This window comes from Engraulis encrasicolus, chromosome 14, assembly GCF_034702125.1.
Source record: "Engraulis encrasicolus isolate BLACKSEA-1 chromosome 14, IST_EnEncr_1.0, whole genome shotgun sequence".
Taxonomy (NCBI): domain Eukaryota; kingdom Metazoa; phylum Chordata; class Actinopteri; order Clupeiformes; family Engraulidae; genus Engraulis; species Engraulis encrasicolus.
Window position 1 is genome coordinate 45,707,852 of NC_085870.1, and position 26,083 is coordinate 45,733,934.

Here is a 26,083-nt window from a genome sequence, read left to right on the forward strand (position 1 = left end):
TCAACATGGTCATAAGATCCAGTTTTTATCAACTAAGGTTTTTATCCAAGGCCAAGCCTTTTTTATCTTTTAAAATTTTTGAAAATGTTTTCCATGCTTTTGTCACCTCCCGCTTAGACTACTGCAACGCCCTTCATGCGTTGAAGGTGAAGTTAAATCCTAACCTCATGAGAAATTTTCATTTAGTTGATGTGGACATTCTTAATACAACGGTACAAAGTCTTAGCTCCTCTACATCTGACTTAGATATTCTACCAACAGCCTTCTTCAAATCCATCTTACATCTAATATCACCAGATGTACTTCAGATCATCAACACCTCACTACAAACAGGCATATTCCCAGGCTGTCTGAAAGAAGCAGTTGTGAAACCCTTACTGAAAAAGAACAACCTGGATGCACTGGTACTAAACAACTATAGGCCCATATCCAATCTACCATTCATGGGTAAAATAATAGAGAAAATTGTTTTTAACCAATTAACTGCCTTTCTAATGTCTAATAGCTACAAGCGGATTCCAAAAAAGTTGGGACACTTGGTATTTTGTGAATAAAATAAAAATGCTGGCCTTTTCAAAACATTCAATCCATGCATAAGATGCACAATGGCACAAGGTCAGCATAGGAACAGTTATAATGAGGCAAAAGCATTGTTTTGAGGGAAATATGTGGTCATTTAAAAATTGACCCATGCAACAAATCTCAAAAAAGTTGGGACAGGGCCAAAAAAATTGTAATAGTTGGATGATTCTAAAAATAACACAAGGAGGAATATTTTGAAAGGAACTATATTGACTGCCAACATGAATGCACAAATAAAATACCACCACAGAGAGGTTGTGGCACTCAGTAGCGAAGACTTTGAGGGACTAATTACTGATCTATTACACAGAAAGATTGAGTTATCAAAATTGCAGGCATATAAGGCCTATTTCTGTAATGTAGAGTTCTGTAACATCATTGCACGAGTTATGAGATCATGACATACCCATCGTCAATAAGCAAACTATGACACTCCAACAATGACAGCTGTTGAAAAAATGACCATAAACACAACACTTGATTAAGGCACATGATGCAGACATTAAACAGTGTTGCAAGTGGCAATGTTCATTCTAGATGGACATAGGAGACATGTGAAACTGTCCTCTGATTACAGAATGGAAAATATTTCATTCTTTTTTTAAATCATGGAGTCATGCACCCTCCAGGTTATGAAGAAAATTAATACTTCAGCTTGATGTAGTGGTCAGTCTGAAAGACAGCATATATGATGGTAAAGGGGTGCAGAGATGCCTTGGTTATGGTCTTACTCATATAGAGCATTAAAAAGAGGGCTGAATGATATATTCAGACTTTAAACAGCATACATAGCTACCACGGCATTATATTTTGGAGCACAGCCTTTAGATATTGCCCCACAATGATGGCAAATTTCAATCTCTACTATGTTCCAACAGTGTGGTTCCATCATAAGAGTAAACAAGTGACACAATTGTTGTCTTGCAGTCAGGACATGCCACATATTAAGCATAACAAGAAGGTAAACAAGTCGAAGAACACACCTATCAGTTGAGCTGCTGAAATCATGTCTCGCATATGAAAATATCTATTTTTTAAATAAAATCATGCCATCAGTCAAAGTATTTAAATGTTAAGTCTCCTCCCTTGTGTTGTGTTTAGTCTTATCCAACATAAAAAGCATTTTATTGGCCCTGTCCCAGCTTTTTTGGAATTCGTTGCTAGGGTGAAATTTTAAATGATCCGATAATTACCCCAAAACAATCATTCTGCTTGGCTTTAACAACTGATATGCTGTCTATACACAATGCGCTACCTTATTGACATATTGAATGTTTTGAAAATGCCAGCATTTTGATTTTATTCACAAAATACCAAGTGTCCCAACTTTTTTGGAATCCGCTTTGTATTTTGATAAGTTTCAATCAGGTTTCCGTGCCTACCACAGCACTGAAACAGCTCTTATTAAAGTTATGAATGACATAAGATTGCATTCTGATGCTGGCAAATCATCCGTCTTGGTGCTACTGGATTTAAGTGCAGCTTTCGAGACAGTTAATCATTCTATACTACTACATAGACTGGAACACTGGGTTGGCTTTACAGGCATAGTGATCAACTGGTTAAAATCGTACTTACAACAAAGAAGTTTTTTTGTCGCCATTGGAAGACATACCTCATCACCGATGTCTCTGAATTGTGGGGTCCCCCAGGGCTCCATTCTGGGACCACTACTGTTCAATCTGTATATGTTGCCACTGGGACACATTATCGAGAATAACTCCATAAATTACCATAGCTATGCGGATGATACCCAGCTCTACTTATCTATGTCCCCCAATGACTACACCCCCCTTGAATCACTCTATCATTGCATGGACCAAATTAACAAATGGATGTCTCACAATTTCCTTCAGCTGAACACAGATAAACTGAAGTAATTATATTTGGGAAAAGAGAGGAGAGACAAAAGATTGCTACTATCCTTGAAACGAAGGGGCTGAAAGCAAGGGAAACAGTTAAAAATCTTGGGGTCCTCATTGACAGTGACCTAAACTTCAACAGTCACGTGAAAGCTATTACTAAGTCTGCATTTTATCACATAAAAAACGTCTCTAAATTTAGGGGCCTAATGTCTAAACATGATCTGGAGAAGCTAATACATGCCTTCATTTCTAGTAAAGTTGATTACTGTAACAGTCTTTTTACTGGCCTCCCCAATAAGACCATTAAACAGCTTCAACTTGTACAAAATGCAGCTGCAAGGGTTCTTACAAAGACAAGGAAGTTCGACCACATTACTCCGATTTTAAGATCGCTGCATTGGCTCCCAGTAAGCTACAGAATTGATTTTAAGGCAATGCTACTTGTGTTTAAATCATTAAATGGAATGGGACCCACATATCTACTGGATATGTTTCAGCTGTATGCACCAACTAGGTCACTAAGGTCAACGGAGAAGAATTTGCTGGTGATTCCAAAAGTCAAAACAAAGTGTGGAGAGGCAGCCTTTAGCTTCTATGCTTCAAAGCTTTGGAACCAGCTTCCAGATGATGTAAAAAATGCACCCACTATTGATAGCTTTAAATCTAGACTCAAGACAAAGCTGTTCTCAGATGCTTTCCCCTAGCTTATATTACAAATCATTCTTTTTTTATTATTATTTTTATTTTTATGTTTATTTAATTTGTTTTATTTTATTTTATTATTATTTTTACCTCATGTTTTATCTTAATGTTTTAAATGTTTTTTGACTCTAATTCATTTCCTTCTTTCTTCCCTGTTTCCTTTCATTTACATTTGTTAACTTTGTGAAGCACATTGAGTTGCACCTGTGTATGAAATGCGCTATATAAATAAACTTGCCTTGCCTTGCCTTGCCTTGCCTTTATGCCGGCATAAGCTCCGCCTCTCTCACTCGGCTACAACTTGTTCAAAATGCAACAGCACGTCTCCTCACCAAGACACGTAGGCAGAAGCATATCACTCCTGTACTTGCTGCTGCCCTCCACTGGCTCCCCATATGATACAGGATAAATTTTAAGATTCTTTTATTTGTTTTTAAAGCCCTACACGGTCTGGCACCCACCTCCCTAGCTGATCTTTTAACTATTCAGAACCACTCCAGGGCAGTTAGGTCTGCCGGCAAAATGTGTCAAGTGGTGCCCCGCTCTAGACTAAAAAGTAGAGGGGATTGGGCCTTTGCAGTTGTTGGTCCTAAACTGTGGAACGAGCTCCCTCTTCACATCCGCCTAGCTCCCTCCTTAGCTGTTTTTAAGACCCACTTTTATGCCCAGACTTTTATTTCTCCTTGATCCCAGTTCTTGTCTTTTAATCTCAACTGGACATTTTTTCACTTATTTATTTATTTATTGTCTTTTACCCTTATTATGTATTGACATTCCTGTGTGATCCCTGATATTTCTTTTAGTTTACTTTGATATATACCCTTCATTGATCCTGATTTCTCTTGGTGTATTGTTTTAGCTACACCGTATCTTAATGCTTGTGCTTTTTAAAATTTTGTTTTTTGTGTGTGTGTTTTTATGGGTGTCTTCATGTCCCTTTGTCTGTGTTGCTCCAGGTTGTTTCAAGTCTTTACTTAGGCCTTCCTGTTAGCACTTTGGTCAGCTGCTCATGTTGTTTTAAAAGTGCATTAAATAAACTTTGACTTGACTTGATAAGCCTAGCCTAGTGGTACATGAACCCCCTGTTCGGGAAACACTGTTTTACACAATGTGGGATTTTTTTATTTTTATTTTTTTTTATTCACTGTGCTAATTCTGTTGGAAAGTGCACTATTTGATTATTTCAAATTTCCAAAAAATACATAGAAGTAACATGTGTAGAATACATAGAAATAAGATCAACTCTTGGTCACTGGTTAAAATGAGGCCTTTTCAAAATCTTGTCACCTTGGCTTGAAACCTTACAGAATAAAAACATTTAATTTAGAGGCATGTCCTACAGCAATGATTAGCTAATGTCCGTTAACTTTGGGCCAATGTCTTAATTTTGATATATTTTAATAGGCTACTAGAGCTGTTTTAAACTGTATGCTCCACATTGAACACTGTGGGCTACTACAACCAGTGCTGAGTTGTGCGGCATGCTCTCACTGGAACCACTGCATCAGTCTGGAACACATGAGCAATGGACAGAAATTGTTGCCGTGCAACAGATTATGTGGTGATTGTCAATGGCCAAGAAGAGCCTCTCAATCAGCAATAATGAAACGCGCCAACATAGATGTGAGAGGCATTCATATGTAATTAATTCGCTGTTTTTCCAATGAGGCTATAACAGATTGCAAAGTGAGGTGAGCTGTCCTTCAGCGCATTACGCCAACAGAGTATGGCTGGCAGAGAGTCAAACCAGACCAACTGATGGAGACTCAGACATGTCTGAGGTGCTAACGTTAGAAGCCATCTTATTTGGACTTCTGGTCTTCATGGAGATATGTCTGAGGTGCTCACGGTAGATGCCATCTTATTTGGTCTTCTGGTCTTCTCAGGGATCATCGGGAACATTCTGGTCATCTATGTGGTGAGTGAGTTAGATAGCCGGCAAACAACAAAATGCTGATGTTCTTAAGGGATCGGTATCAGCAGCTCATCGGCACATTGGTTCATTGGATTGCATATGCGTTCTGCATTTCCATTTTTCTCTCACTACACTTCCAGATATTTGAGCACAAATTGTATTTTACTCTTGCCTAGGGATGGTTAATGGACTAAGACACTTACAGTGTTTTTCCCTAAATGTGTGTGTGTGTGTGTGTGTGTCTGTGTGTGTGTGTGTATGCATGTCACTGGCACCTAATATCCCATCTCCGTCCCCAGGTGTTCGAGTCAGCCACAGGGAGCTCCTCTCGACACCTGCCGTCGTCGGACGTCATCCTGGTCAACCTGTCCATGGCCAACCTGCTGACCTCGCTCTTCCGCACCGTGCCCATCTTCATCTCCGACCTGGGCCTGGAGGTCACGCTGGCGCCGAGCTGGTGCCGTCTCTTCATGCTGCTGTGGGTGTGGTGGCGCGCGGTGGGCTGCTGGGTCACGCTGGCCCTCAGCGCCTTCCAATGCCTCAAGCTGCGGCGCCAGCGCGTGATGGTGGGGCCCCTGGCGCAGCGGCGCGAGCGCCGGCAGGTGTGGGCGGCCCTGGCACTGGTGTGGGGCGTCAACCTGGCCTTCTCGCTGCCCGCGCTGGTCTACACCACGCACGTGCACGGCAACGCCACCGTGGAGCTGATGGTGATCAGCTGCACCACGCGCCCGCTGCTGGGCTGTGTCTGGGAGTTCCCCACCGCCGAGCAGGGGTCGGCCTTCGCCTCTGCCTCGCTGGCGCTCAACGAGGTGGCGCCGCTGGTGCTGATGATGGGCACCAACCTGGCGACGCTCCACACGCTGGCGCGCCACATCCGCTCCGTGACAGCCATCGGTGGCGGTGGAGATGGGCAGCCTCAGCACAACCAGCAGCAACAGGGGGAGCTGGGTAGGCACGCGGCTAGCGAACGCAAGGCCGGCGGCGTCATCATGGCACTGGTCTCTCTGTTCGTGGTGTGCTGGGCGCTGCAGGTGGCAGCGGTGACCCACTACAACCACGACGGCGGGCACCATGCGGAGGGACTGCTAACGGTGTCTCACTTCTCCGCGTCGCTCTTCGTGGGCTTCAGCCCCATGGTGGTGGCGCTGGGCCACGGGAAGCTGCGGAGGCGGATCACGGGGATGATACTGGGCTGGGTGGACAGGGCCAAGTGCAACGCGAAAGGGGGAGCTAAGGAGGAGGCGCCGGTGTCTGACATGAGTGTCACTAGACAAACTGAGCTGACCAAGAGCCAGAGAGACAGACGGGTCATCAAGGTGGAAGCGCTTGGTAAAACCTAGAAAGACTAATACAGTCAAGTGTCTATTTGTTTGTGTGTGTGTACGTGTGTTATGTCTGGGTATGCTGTATGTATTGTACATAGTAGCCTACATGAATTGCAATCTCAATCAATTTAGAGTAACATGCTTTCATTCTGTAGTTTTTCCACAAATCACAACTCAAAACAACACAAAAATGCAAACAATTAAAAAAACAGGTACATTTAGCACCTTTATTGCACAGTTTATTCATTATGTTTTCTGTGTGAGGTCACAGGCAGACATACACTATGCAGCAGGTGAAGTGTAAATCTGTACTAAGTCTGTATTTTCTGAACCACTTCGCTACAAAATACAACATATTCTATATGCATTCGATATGCATTCATGCAATAGCCTATGTACATGATGTATTTTAACAGCTTTTTCCATGTCATTCTGTGTCAGTTTGTAGCCTTACTGTATGTGGGAGCATTTTGTTATCACAGCTCATTTTGTGGTGGTGGCGTAATATGTCAGGCAAAAAAAAAAATAGCTCAGAGTATTCAGTGTGACATGATGACATTCAACAGCGCCCACAGCGGGAGGCGTCGTCAGGGAGGAAAGTAGCACTGCACTGCACTGCACTGCGGGTAGGCCTACACTACACACAGAGAAAATGTCACCGCCTCGGCAGAGGCAGGCCTGATGACAGCCATCATGTTGCTGGTATAGGCTACGATAGTAGGTGATGATTAATGCACATACACAGCACATTTTGCAGTGTTGATTCAACACTGAGAGAGTCGATTTAACGTTGTTAGATTATTTGGTCCCAGAGCACTCTCTAAGCGTTGAAATAACATCACATTTTTGTACTGCTTTAAAGGCGGAATAGTCTGAAAGATGGAAGGTTTGATGAAAAATAAACAGGATTTTTTTCTCACAGCTGTTAATAAATAAACGAACAGATGGTAGATGAAAGCCTCTGACATGACTTTACAACATGGAATGAAATGGAATTCACTATGAAATGTAACCTTTAAATTAATTTGATATAGTGGATCTAATGGAATTAGTTACCTCCGCCAAGGAAGTAATGTTTTCGGTCACGTTGGTCTGTTTGTCTGTCTGTCTGTCTGTCTGTCTGTCTGTTTGTCAGCGGCATAACTCAAAAACTAATCAACGGTTTTGGACGTGGGTTTGTTGATAATGACCCAAGGAACAAGTGATTCAATTTTGGTGGTGATCCGGATCACGAACCGGAACCAGGACTTTTTAAAAGATTCTGTCAGTAGGATAACTCAAAAACTAAGTAACTGATTTGAATGAAACTTTGTGGAGTTGATAGTAATGACCCAAAGAACAAGTGATTAAATTCTGGTGGTGATCCGGATCACGAACCGGAACCAGGACTTTTCAAAAGATTCTTCACCATCTAAACGCCCCCTAGTGACCAGGAATTGAATTGCGGGTGCTATACAAAAAGAAGGCAGAAAGACTAAGGGTGTGACATAGTCAAATGTATCAAGCAGCTTCCGTGGCGGAGGTCTGCGCTCTCTGAGTGCTTCTAGTTAATCATGTTGTGTGTATGTATGACCTGTGCTGTAAATATATTGTGTGTAGCCTTTGAACTGTACAAAAATGGCACGGCAGACTTGTAAATGTACTATGTGAAAATTGTTTCAGTACTTCTGCTGATAGTTTCAAAACACTTTATTAATTAATACTACACTTATTAGTATCGCTACTTAAATACTACCTTATTGTGTTTTATATGAGTGTGCGGACTTGTCATGCATACAGTAAGTCATGCATATCCTGCCTTATCATATCATAACATGTCATATCTTATCAGTTTCTATTATATATGACATCATACAGTACATATATATATATCACTGGACCATGGATGACTTATCACCACCCAGCTCGGCTTCTCATTTGAAATCCAAGCAGGCAGGAGAGCTCCTCAGGCAGGCGATTACCATGAGCATGCACATTAGAGGGACACACCAGAGATTAATTAATCATCATCCGCTGTTGGAGGAGAAATGTGCATCGTTGGCATTTAGTAGTTAGCTAATTAACACTCCCATGGGGCCAAAAGTAAGGAGAGGATGGTGTGTGTACGTGTGTGTGTGTGTGTGTGTGTGTGTGTGTGTGTGTGTGTGTGTGTGTGTGTGTGTGTGTGTGTGTGTGTGTGTGTGTGTGTGTGTGTGTGTGTGTGTGTGTGTGTGTGTGTGTGTATTGGGGGGTAAAACCCTACCAACCAAATTAAGAGATCAGATATAGGATACAGGATAATTAAGAAATAATCTTAATCCCAAACAACATTGGAGTCTATCCCAAACAACATTGGACATGTATAGTAAAGAATGCAGGAAATCCAAGGCTCCCTCTGTCGTCTTCAGAATAAAGCTTTTTTTATTTATATAGTTCACAAGATCATGATTGGCCTCAGTGTAGGCCGTCTTCAAAGATACAAACGAAACATTCATAATAAATTAATATTTGACCTTAAAACTTAGATGGGGTCTTGAGAAGGTGAATATGTAGCCTACTAAGTATTTGCCAGTTGATATTCAAGTGATTTAATTGCATCACACATGAAACAGTGAACAAATTATGCAATTTTAAAAAACCTGATATAAATCTCTTGCTTCCTTATAACATGGTTCACCACAACATATTTGATTGGACAGTATGTGACCACTTTTAAGTGTTTGTTTTGTTTCAGTGATCATAGTCACTTCACCTTTTTGCAATAATGTCCAGAGGCTTTGTTAAGTTAACCAGACAAGCCCTCAGCACGCCTCTGACGTGCCTGTGTCCAACTGCTAGAACAATTGGAGAGAGAGCAATGAATGCAGTGCTGACAAAGTGTGAGCAATCACCTGCAGATACTCTGTGGATGGACCACTGCTGTAATTAAAGTAGTTTACAGAAATCATGCTGGTGCCCCAAGAGCTGACAAACAGCATGATCAGGGCTAGGATCACCTATAAATGAAGAGAGAGAGAGAGAGAGAGAGAGAGAGAGAGAGAGAGAGAGAGAGAGAGAGAGAGAGAGAGAGAGAGAGAGAGAGACAGAGACAGAGACAGAGACAGAGAGATTTACAATCAATGAATCAAAGAGGTATTTATGCTGGACAATATTGCATCAATATACTGTACTACATGCCGCCAAAGGTACATTTATGAACAGGCCTCAAGAAATGACACCAAAGGTCACCCTTTTGCGTCACATCATGACACATAGAGCCAGGTTTCGTAGACCTAAACCTTTCCCTAAACTAAACACTGAAACATGCTTGTCACAGTGGCTGCCTTTTGCATCACTATGTGACCTTTGACCTTTGAGGACATGTATTGAAGCTCAGTCTTGCCATACGGTATACTGTATGAAGCCATGTCCTCACGGTTGTGCGGATGGGCTTTAGATTAGATGGTTGCCGGTGAAAATCCCACCCTATCGCACTCCCTATCGCACTCCATGGTTGAGGTACCCTTGGCCCTACCGTGGCTCTAATGGTAGGGCACTGAGCTGCTATGCGCCAGCGACCTGGGTTCGATTCCGGACTGGGTCCTTTGCCCAACCTACCCCATATCTCTCCCCCACATGTTTCCAGACAAAATCTCTCACTGTCTTGTCATAAATAAACTAATAAAAGACCAAAAATAATGGTTGAGGTGCCCAAGGTACCTAACCCTGTACTGCTCCACAGACTGTAACCAATACCCTGTAAATGACTGCAAATTGCATGGAAAAAGTGTCAGCTAAGTGCATGGCAATACATTGACAAATTGTGAGACTGTATAGTCAACCATGAATTACCTTGGCAGTACGGCGCTCCACCGGCACACATTCTGGACGCCGTGAGGTCCTGGGACCGCAGGAAAGAGCGCCGGTGGGCGTGGAGCGTGAGCGTAGAGCGTGAGCAGCGAGCCCATGTTGGTGATCAAGACCTGTCACACTGTAAGCACAACAGAAAGGAAAACATTGCAAATGTTAAATACATGACAAGGAATACAACTACCATTTAAGCTGTTGAAATCATGTCCAAGATAGGAATCAACATTGTTTTTATATAAAATCATCTAATCGGTTAATGCTATTAACTGTTAAGTTTTGTCCTTTGTTTTGTTTTTAGTCTTCCTCGACATTTGCTGCCTTTTATTGTCCCGTCCCAACTCTTTTGAGACGCGTTGGATTTACAAATTCATGAATATCCCCCAAAACAATAATTTTGGTCAGTTTTGATGGCTGATATGTTTTCTTTGTACCATTCTCCAACTAATGACAGAACCAGACTTTTTGAAAATGGCAGTATTTTGTTATTATTCATGATTAACCTTGCGTCCCAACTTATATGGAGTTGGGGTTTGTAAATGGGAGCTAAGGAGAAGAAAACGTTAGTGTACCATTTGGTCATTGATGTCACCACCTGAAAAATGAGAGTTGGAGATGCTATAGCATCATAATCTGCTGGACAGGTCTAAATGTACAACCACTAGCATATAGTCCATTATTATGTCCTTGGATTTTCTGTTTGGTTGTTGTTTGTGCTTTTTGTTTGGTTGTTTGTTTGCTTTGTTTGTTTGATTTACTACTACTTTTGGCTACTACTAGGTCTATACTTGAATCTACGCAGTGTTGTTGCTCGACCCACAATTTTGTACCCTTAATGACAATGACAATAAACTCCTTGAATCTTGAATCTTGTTGATGATGTTTTTTCATTATTAAGAATTTTAACACAAACAGCTTATGTAAAACCACAGTGCATTGTCACATCCATGACTCTCTCCCTCTCATGCAGGCTTCATGATGTTTGTCATGATATTAGCTGCTAGTGCTGCACATTTATTCTGGCCTTCAATTATTTGCTCCCCTGTCTGTGTGATTGTTATATGGGGATGTCTGACGCTACATTTAGACTGCCCCCTGGGGACACTGGATGTGGCCTGATAGCAGAACAACAGACGGGAACATTTGAAAGCAAGGTTCGCACTCTCCTTTGGATTTTTTTCTTTAAGTTATTTTTTCTTCTTTTTATTCATTCATTCAATGGCAATGACGTTTCGACCTCTCGTAATCTTTTTGTTCAGCACCAGGGATTGTGCACAAGTAACTCTCTACAAGTGAACATTTGAAAGCAACTGATGGAGAACATTAGAAATCTGAGTATTCCACCCCTTGCAACCTTCTTGTAACTTTTAAACATAATAAACATGAGATGCGTGTACTTTGATTTAAAAAGATGATTCATGTTTACTTCTAATATTTGTGCGATCAGTGTGCATAATGATGAACAATATAAGTAATCACAAATACCCTTAAGTTGTAGACATAAACCAAATTCAAGGGTGTACGGCAGCCGACAGGAGGACAGCGGGGTCAGTTGTCCCAGGCGCAGGGGGGTGGGGTTGTGGGGGTGAGCAGATTTGGTTTCTGTATACATTGCATGTATTAGGTGAGGGACCCCTCAAATGACTTCATCCCCGGCCTGGCCAATGCTGTCAGTGGCCCTGTACATGTGTTATTGGTATTAGCAGTCATTTGTCATTAGTCCTCCCCCACTCTGTGTTTGTTAATGACTTCTAGGAAAACCCCTTCACTGGGAAGAGGATGGATGTGAAGGACGTAACCATTATCCATGCCAATAATCTTCTGAGGAAGGTTGGGCCAATTTAGTTCAACGGACATCAGATCACCCTCAAGTTGTGTAGACCTAGTTTGGTTAGGTCTGGTCATAGGTCTGAGAAAATGAAATGTATTTAGAAAATAGTGATGACAGAGCTGAAGACAGGTCCTTCTTTTTCTTCTTCTTCTTCTTCTTCTTCTTGAGATGAAGTGCTATGGAGGAGGACACCCAGTGGACCTCCAAGCAGGTTGGCATGGTTCTTCGGCTGCGAGTGTCACCTGTTCAGACAGTGTGCTATACCACTCTGGTGGTGTTCGGGATCCTGGAAAATGTGGCCATCGTTAGCACCATTGGAATGCTTATCGCGAAGGATCACGGGTCACGGAAAACGACGCAGCTCAAACGTCATTCTGGTGAACATGACCTTCTCCAATCTCATGGTGTCCATCTCCAGGAACACCCTGCTGGTTATATCTGACCTGGGAGTTGAGGTATGTAGGTGAAGAATACTTATGAACATGCAATTAAACAATATGATAGACAATATGATAATGTGTAGCAGCTTCTCCCATGAACACTGCTGTGTCTATCAAGAGGTGCTGAGAAAGATAATGACCTGTAATTGGGTAAATGTTTTTCAAAGCAACACCGTTGATTTGGACAGTAGGTTTTAAAAAAAAACATTTTTGTTGGTCTTTTAGACTTTATTATGGACAGGACAGTACGAGAGGTAGACAGGAAGCGAATGGAGAGAGAGATGGGGAGGGGTCGGCAAAGGACCCGGGCTGGGAATCGAACCTTGCGTAATACAGTTGACGGCCATTTTTAGTATTGTGCTAACTGCAGATCTCAGAGCTGTCAAGACCTTAATCAATTCATATTTTCATGGGCTTTATCTGTATGATTATAAATAGAATAGCTAAATAAGGTTCTGAGGAATATGTTGAAAACACAGTTGACACTATTGTCCCTCTCAAAAAGTATGGAATAAAATATTGAAGAGGTGAACTAAAAAACTTACCAAAAGGTCTTCACATTACCATCCAAGGAGGTAATGACATTTTATGATGTTGGTCATATGACTTAGGACCAAGCCATTGCTAATTTATGGAGGGAGTTTCAGTTTGTGACACGGTTGACACAGTTTTCTGGGACGCAGACAAAATCCCCAATTTAATATACAATATGGTAAATAATGTAATTTTTAACACTTTTGTCATATTATAATAACTACTGAGAATAAACATTAGTAAATATTTCATACAAAATTGTCAATATGAAGTCTGAATCTGACATTTGGAAAATAGGACGGCATAAAAACGTCAAAATGGCATTATTTGATGACTTTTTGTATTATAGGCTATAAAAGATAAATCTGTACTGATGTAAAAAAAAAAAAAAAAAAAAGAAGCCCAGCATGGACTTAAAATATTACTCCGATTATAGAATGACCATATGTGTCTTAAAAGTCAGAAAAATAAAACCACCAGTTTATTTGAAATCTGCTTTATTGGGCGATTTAGAATACAGTACAGCAGAAATAGGACAGTGGTCTGGTAGACGCTCAGATCTGGAGAAAATCATGAGAGAATGAATGATGAGAGAATTTATGATGATGACTGGCTGTGCATGTTCTGGATTTTATTCTGAAACGGTGACAGTTCACAATGAATACGAATTCCTGTGTGTGTGTGTGTGTGTGTGTGTGTGTGTGTGTGCGTGCGTGTGCGTGTGCGTGTGCGTGTGTGTCTGTTCATTCATTCATTGTTTCAATCAGCTTTCAAAAGGTCACTCAAAGGTCTCCAAACTCCAAAGGGCTCGTTTTTGGTCAGCGTTCAAGATACGAGCCTGTCCATATTCAATTTAATCAATGAGCTGGCCACATCCAAAGCCCCAGGCTTTCCGGCCTTTAAGACAGACAGTCCAGCTGTCAGTGAGTCAGCAAGGCCTTCAGAACAGCTCTTAGACGTCTGTGTCCCACCGCCAAGACAATGGGTGACAGAGCAATAAAGGTGATGTTGGCAAAGCGGGCAATGACCAACAGGAACTCAGTAGACGTGCCGCGATTGTAGTTGAAGTAGTTCACTGAGATTATACTGGTGCCCCATGAGGAGATGAAGAGCATGATGAGAGCCAGAATCACCTGAGAGAGAGAGAGAGAGAGAGAGAGAGAGAGAGAGAGAGAGAGAGAGAGAGAGAGAGAGAGAGAGAGAGAGCACGCATACTTTATTTGTGAAATTCCACACCAATTTGCATCCCAGAGACAGTATTGATTTGTTTTCATGCTGCCATGTACCAAACAATGAGGATATTTTCCCAATGATCCGAGAGTTGAGGGAATTCAGAGGGATGTCTTCTTTATTATTACATAGCAGCTTGTTTAAGATAAAATTAGGCCTACCTTTCTTCTTAACTGTTGTTTTTTCTGTTTACTGTACATTCTTGGTTGAGTTTACAATATTGTTATTCTTAAATGCTCCATTTTTTATACATTCCCCATCCAATATATTGTCCTGAAAACCTTTGAGTGCCCCCTCTCCCCTGCCCTGTGAGTGAGTGAGTTCCTCACCTTGGCTGCCCTCCTCTCCGCTGGCACCCTCCTGATGACGGGCACCTCTGGGTTATTCTGGGAGTGCAACAGGGAGCGTCGGTGGGCGTAGAGCGTCAGCAGCGAGCCCATGTTGGTGATGCTCATGAGGAGGATGGGCAGGCCCTCGTGGATCACCATGGAGGTGGTGGCGTAGGCCAGGCCACTGTAGGAGCCGGGGAAGTTCCACACGCAGCCCAGCAGGGGGCGCGTCGTGCTGCTCACCAGCATCAGGGTCTACAGGTGGGAAACAGCTCATTAAAATGATCCCTTTTGTGCAGAGCCTCTATAATAACCTTACTGTCACCAAAATGGTAATGTCCAAGTCTTAATCTGTTAGGCTCTCAGTCATAGCAATGTTATTCTGATGTAGTTGAGTCATTTCAACAATGAGTGAATGGGCAGGCCGGATGATTACCAGTATTTTTCTGGTCTAGTATCATTCAGCAACTATTTTGTTCCTGTGCGTTAATTGTTAACTGTTTTGTACCTTGTACCATTAGTAACTTCTTGGAGATAGGTAACACCACTATGTCAAATGGGAATATCTCCCACAGTCGTCAGTGTTATGAACGCCAGTGACCAGTAATTCTGTGGATTAACTGACCATATATCCTTGCCATGTTACAACAACTTGAGCTCTTGACTATTTTCTGTCGTCCACACACCTCTGTGGAGTTCCTGTCTCCACTGGTCGAGAAGACAAACGCAGGGAGAGAGTAGACAAGGTTGAGGAACCAGATGAGGCCGAAGATGAAGAAGAGGACTTTGGAGGGTCCTCTGCTCACGGACAAGGGGGAGACGCGCCGGAGGGTCTGGAAGTGGAAAGCACTGAGGAAGAAGATGGACCAAACGTTGACGGATCGCAGCCACACCCAAAGACCCATGAGAAATTGACACCATTCCTTAGACGAGTACAGCTATCCTCAGAGAGAGAGAGAGAGAGAGAGAGAGAGAGAGAGAGAGAGAATAATAATAATAATAATAATAATAATAATAATAAGAAGAAGAAGAAGAAGAAGAAGAAGAAGAAGAAGAAGAAGAAGAAGAAGAAGAAGAAGAAGAAGAAGAAGAAGAAGAAGAAGAAGAAGAAGAAGAAGAAGAAGATTAGATTAGCATCCACACTGACACAAAAACTGTAAAATACTATGGTTTAGTTGGAGACATTCACGAGATGTGAAACATAAAACAATAGGCCTAATTATAGAACTCAGACCACAAGTCCTAAACTTTAGGAATAAAAAGTAGTTTATCTCAATCTCAGGACTACCTCGTTAAGACTTAAAGCTGTGAAAAAAAAGGAAACACATCAGTTCTCTACTGTCACATTAAAACAAACCAGCAGTTTCCTCCTCAGATTGATGTCTTGCTGAAAAGACCACCCTCCCTTTACATTTAATGCGATTCCTCCTCTAATCAATTAGTCCGATATTTTGTGGAAGCCCAGGGGGCAGACTATTCCAAGTGAAGCAATCAATTCATTAATTTATTGTGAGGCATTAAAATACAGCAGTCTCTGCACGATGAGGTGAAACTGGGGCATTCTACACCCCGTTTCTCCCTTTTTTTTTTAGACTTCACTTTGCCAGTCCAGATTAAGCTTGTAGCAAGAACTGTTGGACCCTTGTTGCAATTGTCCATTATCAATAGCGGTACTAATATAACATCCTGTTAATAGCATTCTCTGAGGCCCCTGAGCTGGACCCAATGCACCTGGTGCAGGTAAGCTCCTGTTGAAGATCCCCATCTTAGAATAAGGGGAAATGTACAGTAGTCTGTCTTGACCCCCAATAAAAAAGTCTATCTGCCAATAGGTTTATAGTCGAATTACCATTAGTGTTGTAATTACATCTGTAAGAGCACTTCTATCGCACTTACATCTCAACTTCCTACACTTCCTACGTCTCTGCCCATCTTCCACCCCATGTCTGTCATGGGTTCCACATACCTCAACTCCCAGGTCAGATATGACCAGCAGTGCATTCCTGGTGATGGACACCACCAGGTTGGATAAGGCCATGTTCACCAGAATAATGTCTGAGCTGCGGCTTCCGCCCTGGTCCTTCAAAATGCTCTCGCCAATGACACCGATGATGGCCGCGTTCCCCAGGATCCCCAGTGCCACCAGGAAGATGTAGAACGCAGTTTGGACGTCCGACACCCGGATCCGTAGGCCCATGCCAATGGGCTCCACCGTGGTGTGAAGGTCATCGTCCATGGCCGCCTTGTACCACACAGGGGGTTCAGTCTGAGACTCCATTCCATTCACAGTCTCACTAGTATGCAGCCTCAAAATTACAAAATGCTCCTCAAGACATTTAATCTCTTTTTTGAGCCCTACAGAAAGTTCAAACCATTCAGTCTGGTCCAGTGATTGACTTCAGTGTGCTCACCACCGTGGAAGTAATGGCTGATGTATGCAGCCTAACATTCTGGCATGAACTGGTCCAAGGACTTGTTGGAGATGCAAGTCACGAATCCCCAGGGCTACCACGTCAAGGTGAATTATAGCCAAGGATGCGGTTTGTTTTGCTGTATTAATGTCGTCTCCAGGTAGCCAACCACAGCCTATAGGTGGAATATTAGGAGGGTGGTTCCATGGATGAGGTATCAGAGATTTTATGACCAAGTCTATTTTGTCTTATTTTTTGATTCAGAATGAACAGTGAAAACCAAAACGTAGCTGTCATCTTACTTAAATTCCAAGCACATTTCTGACATTATTTAAGATGTAGTTTACTAAGTTGTACTGTTTCCGATTGAAAATGGGAGCAGATTGTTTTTTATGATCACATAATTTCCTGTTCTCAACCATAAATTCAAGTCAAAACCATGTAGAATTACGACATTTGACATATTTGATACATGTACTGCATAGTACTCAGTTTTTCCTCTCTGTGTGTCAGTTAGAAACTGAATGCAAACCCCCATGTAAAACGGTAACAACACATCATTTGGGAAATTACAGACTGTGCTACACCACTGCTGTTCTGAAACTTCTGATTTTTATCTTAAGTGTGAGAGTCACAATCCGACATGTGAGAGCACAGTGTGAATATAGCATTTTTGGCCCTAGCATGCAGAGGGGACACAACACCCTGCCACTGGTGTCAAATGCTGCATAGCTGGCAGTTATAGCCCACTCGTTAATTCTGTACACGACTGCCTAGAGCCCTCAGGGTGTTGTATGAAGGACTACCACGAAGCCAACAATCCCCCTCGGTTTAATTAAGTAGGAGTCCTCTCCAGCAGAAATTAAGACCTTTTAAGTGCCCCGATTTATCACTAAACATTGGATTTTGAGGAATACAGTGTCGTATTTAACATGCACATGCTTGAAACATACTTAAAAATAAAAAAGATACACACGTGTAAAATAAACGTTAAAACACGATTTAATACAAAAAATGCATTTCAGCACTACAAAATGTTCAATCCAAAGACTAAAAAAATAACACATTCCGGTGTTTGGTCCATGATATACAGAATGAGTATTCAGAACAGTCTCTTATGATTTGAGGCATTATCTTCTGTGTGAGGATATCTCCTTTCTCGACCCATTGCGCTCCCCCTTTTCTCTATCTCTCCGGTGGTCCCTCTCTTTATCCCTCTGTCGGTCCCGGTCTCGGTCCCTGTCCCTGTCTCGCTCTCGTTCCCGCTCTTTTTCTCTGTCTCTATTCCTCTCTCGACTCCTATCTCTCTCTCTATCCTTTTCTTTCTTCCTCTCTCGCTCCCGCTCCCTCTCTCGCTCCCGCTCCCTCTCCCTCTCTCGCTCTCTCTCCCTCTCTCGCTCTCTCTCCCTCTCCTTTTCCCTCTCTCTTTCCCTGTGAGAATCTTTCTTGTGCCGCACCGGGGATAAAGACTGGCGGGGAGAGGTGACACTCCGACTGCGTCTGAGAAAGAAAGACAAACAATATGGATTAAGTAACGGGGTTGGGGGGGAAAACGTACATGTTTTGGCACACACAATTTGTTTGCATGCAAGACCATGGATGGAATGCTATGCTACTTCCTCACCTGCGCTTAGGGGGAGTTGCACTCTTGGGTTCCACTCTTGGTCTCTCCTCACTGCGGCTAATTCGCTTTTCTCTAAAATTTCAACCAAAAAGACGAAATAGAGAACTTGTCAGTACTGAATGCATTTCGAAAATATGGGAAATATGGTTCATTAGTTGTTGGATACATTTTAAAAAATGTATTAAAACTTGCTGCTACTCCATATAATTGGGATGGCCTTTCTTTCCACCCCGAAACCTACATTGCTTTAACATGCAGAATCCAGGTCCCTCAAACACACCCACACAAACTAGAAAGTAAATCTCTTCTTACTCGTTTCCATTGAGAAGTTTCCGGCAGGCGTTCTTCAGGAGGACATTACATAGAGAGGGCTCCTGGTTGGCTCCAGGATTCATAGGAGACACTGAGAAGAGGCAGAGGGGAATTTAGGGCTGGACGGAAGCAGGGCAGCACAGTGAGGTCATGCTGTTGAACTAAACTGTAGATTTTTAATTTTTAAAGAAATGTCATTCAATGAGTGTTTTGTATAGAGCTCAGTGGTTACAAAATTATCCCATGAAGACTAGAGGACTGGCCAAGACGAATAATAAATAAAGTAAATATGCTGGTTGTCATAATGTCAAATAAAAATAATTGAATGCACCATAAAGACTGCATGGGGCACATGGGCGGGCAGACACGCACGCACACACACACGCGCATGCACGCACACACACGCATCCACAAAAACAACTACAGGTATGCTTCTACTGGTCTCACCAGCTTTGGAGGCAGGAGAGAAACAGGTGGGTGGCTCGAGGGTGGGTGTGGCGGCGGCGGAGATGAAGATGCTGACTTTGCCCTTGCTGCTCAGGGCATCCAGGGCCTGCTTCGCCTCCTCCACTTGCTTCAGGAGGGCGGCCAGCGGGACGCTGGGCACCGTGTACAGGTGCAGGATCCTCCCGCAGATGTCCCGCAAGTCCTCCTCCGATGCGCCAAACAGGGAGAACCAAGGGGGGTCGACTGGCAGGGGAATCTAATTTACAACGGAGGCAAAAATATTGATGAGCGAACAAATTAAGGAGAAAGAAAGGAAGACAGACAGACAGACAGACAGACAGAAAGACTTAAAAGCATAAACTAAAAACTTCAATTTAGGAAATTTGGCTAGTTTGTGCGCATTTCCAGGTCCCATTGTCAGTCATATTGACCACACATAATCCCTTTCAGGGACATGGTTGGCCATGCTCTTTCCCCATGCACAGCTGGATACCAATAAGAACAGTAACAGAACACATGCTTTTTTTGTTTGCCTGTAAGTCTTGTGCATGTGCCTCCTCTGTCTGCTTGTCTTTATGCCGTCTTGGGCAGGACTTCCTGGAAGCAGAGGTTTTATACCTCGAGGGGAACTTCCTGGTCAAATAAAGTAAATGGTCGAATAAAATAAATATGAAGTAACAGAACATGGCGAGACCTGTAGGAATCTGGAAGACAGGTAAATGCATGCGCAGGCAACAGTCTCGGCACTGAACCTCAGAAACACGTCTGTCCTTAGGCTGTCATTCATGTAGTTCCTGCAGAAACAGAAAGAGGCAGACAACAAAAAGAGAGGGGTGAAGACAGCGGAAAGAAAGCTTTGTGATGCCCACCGTTTTTGAATGATAAACTTCCATGAACTGAGAATAACACATACAGTACACACTTACCAGGCCATCTGAACCAGCTCAGTATTCTTTTCACATTCTAAGACTTGGAGGTACATTACAATGATCTAAAACAGAAACAAAAACATAGACTTATTTAAAAGCTTTCACAAGAACATAATCAAAGTAGTACTGACTTTATATCAAACCGACAATAATAAAGCGTACAGAACCACATATCAGATCGTACTCAAACACAACTGTGAGAAACATTTTTTTTCCAGCTTTAAATTGTCTAGGTCTGATCACCTCAAAACCTGTGCACAAATCTTAACGCAACACAACTGAACTACTTACAGGGTGTCTACAGGTTTGACCAAGTCAAAATTAAGACATTTTAAGACTTTTCAATACCATTTTCCAAATAAAATTAAGACCAACTCGCGGCGTTTACAGGTTTCAGCAAGTCAAAATTAAGACATTTTAAGACTTTTCAATACCATTTTCCAAATGAAATTAGGACCAACTCGCAAGATCATACACAGGTTCAAATGAAGCACAAAAACCAATTGGTTATTTACATTAATGTAGCCGTTTGAAAACACAAACCTATACACAATGAAACTTTACACTAAATAAAATTCAATAATGCGTTCTAAATTACACTACATGGCAACAACTCCCGATTTCCGTCGCGAAGCTCATCACATGGCTGACATAATTATTCCTCCCTAAATTAAGCTCCACAAATTTAAGACATTTGGGTTGAAAATTTAAGACAAAATAAAACTTTTCAAGGCCTTATTTGGCAAAAATGAAATTTAAGACTTTTTAAGGACCCGCGGCCACCCTGACTTAACAGTACAACCAGTGAAGGCTATATATTTGCATACATTCGCATGACATGCATGTGAAGAACGCTACATGAATATGTATGTGGTGGAGGCCAATGGTCTTGCCTTGTGCGGGTGTTTGACATGCACGCAGAAGCCCAGCTCCTTCAGCACCCTCCTCTCAGCTTTGATCACCTGGCCCTTCATGTTGATGTAATTGCCGTCCAAAGGCATGGGGCTGCAGCCTCTGGAGGAGGAAGAGTGGACATGGATGACCCATCAGCATTCATCAGCACAACATCCAAATGTCTTATCCTATGCAACTTACAATGTAGAGCATTAGATCATACAGCATACAGTTATGTTCTTGATCATCCTAGTCATAGATGAAGCATCATCATTCAGCACGAATCCAAATGTCTTATCCTATGCAACTTACAATGTAGAGCAGCAGATCATATACTGTATGTTCTTGATCATCCTAGTCAAGTTAGTCTGTTCCCCGCTTTTTGTACCCTTGATCTCTTTGGCTACTGCTGGCTCATACTTTGCTCTACTACGTGTAGGATAAACGTGATACTACAGCACAGACCTCAAATGCCTTTACAACCTGGGTCAACCGAAGGCGAGGTATGTTTCTTTTCTAGGCATGCAAAATGTCTATGGATGTCCAACATAAAATGGGTCCCCGTCATCGTTTAGCGTTTTATTTTTTTCTCTCTCTGCACTCTTGACTAGCAGATAATTCCAAGAGCTGACTGGCCTAAAGCCGAGCTTTTGCTCTACATTCACTGGGTTAAGCACAATGACTTGAGTGAGCAAACAACAATTGTTGAGGTATCAGTTTTACCTCGACCAGCCAGTATCACAGCATTAGTGTAGATAGGGCAATGGATTGCCTTATTTTAAGTCATGTTAAGAGCAGGCAGCAGCTAGATGTCAGCAAAATCTCCTACTGTACGATTCAGCATTTCATACACTTGTCGTTCCATCATCCTGTCAACGCAGCACAACTTGAGACAGGCAATTTATATGCGGCAGAAAAACACATTTCAACTTGAAATGCCATCCATTCATCAAACACATCTCATCATTTACTTTGAAGATCTTAAGACCATTGATCATCTAAAGACCATTTTAGTGACTTGCGCACTGCGTTTCAATTTAATATTCAGGACCATTACGGTTTGTTCAAATGAGACTGAGGTGTTGCTGTGCAGCACGCCCCTCAGGTCTCAAACTCGAGCACGATACCGCTGAGCTAAAGGGCCAGTCCGATTGCTCAGCGCTACCGATACTGTATGAGGCTTCGAGAGGGAGGTTTACCATCGTTCCACGCCACACTCTGCTAGTTGGCCTCTGTTACACTTACAACTATGAATGCTACAGAAAGCATTGGCGTGGGGATCTTTTATGGAACCATTAATGTTGTCCAAAATTGCCAGCTAAAGATGCAAGTCTTGGAAGTCAATTGAGAACATGGAATTGACTACTAATCGAAAAAAAATTGATGAAAAAAAAATGATTGGACATTTTTGCGTCAATCATATAGACTTGCGTCTCTGGACCAGGTCATGGGTTGTATGTTCGGCTGTGTGTGTGTGTGTGTGTGTGTGTGTTGTAGTACAAGCATTCTCACTTGAGTTTGAGTGTGAGTGTGAGTGTGTGTGTGTGAGAGAGAGACACAGAGTAATCTGTAATCCATATTAATGAGAGAAGCTTGATTGCCTATGCGTGTGCTGTGCTGTGCCCTGGATTCAGCAGGCATACATACAGTACTCACTTGCGTCCCCTGCTTCCTTTCAAGAAGTGAAACACATTCAGCACGTCACGCACTCGGCGAGGCTCCTCTTCAATCTTGGAGGCCAGGTGCACACACGCCATGGCAACGGTCTTGGGGAGGCAGTGGGATGAAAGATGAAGTGTACGAGTTCAGTTTGGCAGCATCAAAAGAAAATCATTGCAGGACACAATCTGTTTAGTCCCATTTTGTTGGATGGAGAACATAACTGACAAAAGCAATACTATATTTGTGGCATAAATGTTATCTACAGATAGACACACTATACAATGGGTGGGCAAACTCTGGCCACATGCAGCCCGCTGAGTCTGGCCCACAGAGCCTTAATCCAAAGTACCATACTTGCACCTAACATTCTAAAAAGAGCAAAGGGTGTTGCAGGTGTGAAATTAATCAAGGTTACATATAAATATTGCAATGTGCAGGAGTGAAATAGTCAACAAGCTAGGTCAGTGTACATTGCAGTATTTCCTATGGCACAGGCATGTTGTCTGCGACATCTGGCCCTACGATCCATATTCAATGTGGCCCTCAGGCCAAAATAATTGCCCACCCCTGCACTAGACAGTGGCATACACAGTGAGAAGTTGTCAAATGATTGTTCATATGACGAGTATAACTAGGCCAGCCCAGGCCCAGCCCACAACCAGCGAGGGTTTTGCAAAGCTGATTGCATTATTGTCACATTACCTCTGCACAGTGTCGTACAAACGACTTGCAATAATAAAACCTCTGGAATAATATCTGCCCGGTGGCCATGGCGACCTGCAAAAGAGCACACAATCGCAACACTTTAGATGACTCAGTAATTGTAAATCTCGGTATGATTAGGCTACAACGAAAACATTCATTTGATTTCACAATAGCGCTCGGGGAGTGCTGGCTCGTGCAAATCAAGATGTAGTTCCCTATTGAAGATAACTTCTTTACAGACTTAAGAGTTTTAAAACTATTCTCTCCCAAAGCACATAGACATTGAAAGGGGGTATTTTCTTTGGATTAAGATGAGCAATTTCCACCTGTGGAAGTCGGAGCAGTATTCCCGCGGCCTGGATCATTTCGCAACCCCTAATCCGAAGCTGCTCTTCTGTCTCCGAAGACAAGCCGTGCTCGGTCGACGGGGTCCGACATAACTGCTCAGCTGGTAAAATGCAGTTTTCCAGAGACAGCAGTACGCCGGAATAGTATTTGTCCCCAATGAGTATCCCCTCCCCGGGCAGCCTCAAATTTCCCGCCGCCATTTGTGCGAGCCAGGGAGGGTAGCGGGACAAGGAGACACCGAGGCTGCGGCGCCAAAGCTCGCGCACACACACAGCCACAACACGCTAAACCTGTAACTTCCTGGTGCCCTCTGATTGGTCGGCGCGCGGCAGCTGCCAACAAACTTCAAGACCGACTAGGCCTCGACCAGAGGTTTTCAAAGTGGGGGGCCGGGGACCCCTGCGGGCCGAGAGATGGTGCTAGGGGGCCGCGGCAGGTTGGCAGGGAAAATTAACTCAATAATTTTGTAAATTAAATAACTTATCAGCCAAAATAAGATAATCAATCCCAGTGGAATAATTTTCCTCTTTACAATGTTTATAGGCCTACAGGCCTAGGCCTAGCCGTCACGTAAGTGAGTACACCCCTCACATGTTTTGCAGATTTGTGAGTAGTCTATATCTTTTCATAGGAGAGCATTCAATAAATGTTCTTTAGACACAATGATTGGTGAACTTTTAACAACATATAACCGCTTACATTTCTTGTTCACTCCGAAAAAATCAAAATACAGCCATTAATGTTTGAACATTGCCCACAAAAGTAGGCCTAAGTGAGTAGGCCCTACACCAGATCAGATTCCGGTAGAGAAGGGGCCTTGTTGGCTCGAATCGCCTCAAAATGAAAAGGGATTAAAAGGGAGGTCATCGGTGTGAGTTTCAACCTTTCTTTACATTGAACTTTTACATTTTGAGTCTGCACCGGGCTTAAATAGATTGGTGTGAGATTTGAATGCAATCCTATGGAGAGTATCATGATCTGCTTCAGTACAGTGCATGGTGACATGCTCATTTCTTAGGTGTAATTCAGATTCCCAATGTTGACAGCAATCATACATCCCCAAACCATGCCAGTCCCACTACCATGCTTGAATATCGAGAGGATAAACATTTTTTGTAAAACTCACTTGTTTACCACCACACATGCTTGACACCATCTAAAGCAAATTTGTTTATCTTGTTCTCAAGAGAGATGAACAGACCAAGGATATGGATCATTCACTGGAACCATGTTTTGTGCTCTGAAGAGACAAAGATAAACAAATTTGCTACTACTAGGCCTACTACTACTACTACTACTACTACTACTACTACTACTACTACTACTACTACTTTAGGCTACTACTACTAATAATAATATAACAACATCTTCTTGAAGTGTAAGATAAGTTTTAGGCTAGGCCTTGTTGATGAAAAAAATGCTGGCTTTCAGGTGTAGAGGGAGAGATGCTAGGGGATGTGGAGGAAGGTGTGTGCAGGCAGGATGATAAGTCTGGCCAGCCACCCAAGGAGCCCCAGGAGCCCACTGGCTGCTGGGCGGTGTTCCGTGGCAGCTTTGGCTTGGGGTGGAGGCAGAGGCAAGCCAGAGAACTGAGAGAGCAGGTAGATCAGCTGTTTACCTCTTGACTATTATAGTTTTTAATCTGCATTACAATGTTTTATCTTACTTGTTTTTATTAAACTGATTTCCTTTTTTTGCTCGTAAAGACCTCATCATAAGCCTGCCAACACCCCCCTTTGTATATATAAAAAATAGACTAATGCCCCCCGTCCCTTCTCAAGGTGCACAGTGTAATATTTTTAGTAGTTCATTTCCAGAATCCATGCTGCCCATTCATAAATGTTACCCCTTTAACAAATGGTCACACTACGTAGTAAATACTAGTTTATTACTAAGTATATAAGTTTTCATGAAAAGATCAAATTTGGCAATAGGCATGGCAGCACACTTTCAATGAGAAGCATAGTTGCAATACCTATTCTGTCCACAACACAGTGCACCTTAAAATACTATTTTTGAGTTGAGTTTCAGTCCGTCTATTATTTTCGAAATAGGCTAGGTGAGGCAGTGGCAGCTGAGAGAGAGAGAGGAGGAGGGGGACTGTGGAGGAGCTGAGGAACGAGCTCAGGAGAGCCTAGAAGAAAACAGAAAACCTGGAAAAGCTGCTGAAATG

At 42.7% G+C, this 26,083-nt stretch overlaps 3 protein-coding genes across 3 annotated transcripts; 1 reads left to right on the top strand and 2 right to left on the bottom strand.

Moving 5' to 3' along the window:
• Positions 1–4,733: 4,733 nt before the first annotated feature.
• LOC134463359 (olfactory receptor class A-like protein 4) lies at positions 4,734–6,592 on the top strand. The gene is made up of 2 exons (XM_063216571.1): positions 4,734–5,067; positions 5,364–6,592. The coding sequence occupies exons 1-2, from the start codon at positions 4,981–4,983 to the stop codon at positions 6,402–6,404; spliced, it is 1,128 nt and encodes a 375-aa protein (XP_063072641.1). The 5' UTR covers positions 4,734–4,980; the 3' UTR covers positions 6,405–6,592.
• Positions 6,593–13,766: 7,174 nt separating this feature from the next.
• LOC134463360 (olfactory receptor class A-like protein 4) lies at positions 13,767–16,775 on the bottom strand. The gene is made up of 4 exons (XM_063216573.1): positions 16,545–16,775; positions 15,265–15,516; positions 14,579–14,833; positions 13,767–14,152 (listed from the first exon to the last, which is right to left on the bottom strand). Exons 1-4 carry the CDS (start codon positions 16,773–16,775, stop codon positions 13,940–13,942), a joined length of 951 nt encoding a protein of 316 aa, XP_063072643.1. The 3' UTR covers positions 13,767–13,939.
• Positions 16,776–17,968: 1,193 nt separating this feature from the next.
• On the bottom strand, positions 17,969–24,225 carry LOC134462738 (cyclin-L2-like). Its single transcript, XM_063215920.1, has 10 exons — positions 23,889–24,225; positions 23,560–23,634; positions 22,852–22,961; positions 21,195–21,315; positions 20,299–20,363; positions 20,067–20,166; positions 19,373–19,628; positions 18,926–19,016; positions 18,614–18,685; positions 17,969–18,489 (listed from the first exon to the last, which is right to left on the bottom strand). The coding sequence occupies exons 1-10, from the start codon at positions 24,108–24,110 to the stop codon at positions 18,120–18,122; spliced, it is 1,482 nt and encodes a 493-aa protein (XP_063071990.1). The 5' UTR covers positions 24,111–24,225; the 3' UTR covers positions 17,969–18,119.
• Between the last annotated feature and the right edge of the window lie 1,858 nt (positions 24,226–26,083).

Coding starts and splice junctions, on each gene's coding strand:
- LOC134463360 (XM_063216573.1), bottom strand. CDS start 16,775: ATGGGCCTACGGATCCGGGTGTCGGACGTCCAAACTGCGTTCTACATC. Junction 14,834..15,264: donor GAGACAGGAACTCCACAGAG/GTGTGTGGACGA, acceptor TCCCACCTGTAG/ACCCTGATGCTGGTGAGCAG. Junction 14,153..14,578: donor CGGAGAGGAGGGCAGCCAAG/GTGAGGAACTCA, acceptor TCTCTCTCTCAG/GTGATTCTGGCTCTCATCAT.
- LOC134463359 (XM_063216571.1), top strand. CDS start 4,981: ATGTCTGAGGTGCTCACGGTAGATGCCATCTTATTTGGTCTTCTGGTC. Junction 5,068..5,363: donor ACATTCTGGTCATCTATGTG/GTGAGTGAGTTA, acceptor CTCCGTCCCCAG/GTGTTCGAGTCAGCCACAGG.
- LOC134462738 (XM_063215920.1), bottom strand. CDS start 24,110: ATGGCGGCGGGAAATTTGAGGCTGCCCGGGGAGGGGATACTCATTGGG. Junction 21,316..22,851: donor AAAGGAAGCAGGGGACGCAA/GTGAGTACTGTA, acceptor TTCCTCCTCCAG/AGGCTGCAGCCCCATGCCTT. Junction 20,167..20,298: donor GAGCTGGTTCAGATGGCCTG/GTAAGTGTGTAC, acceptor CTGTTTCTGCAG/GAACTACATGAATGACAGCC.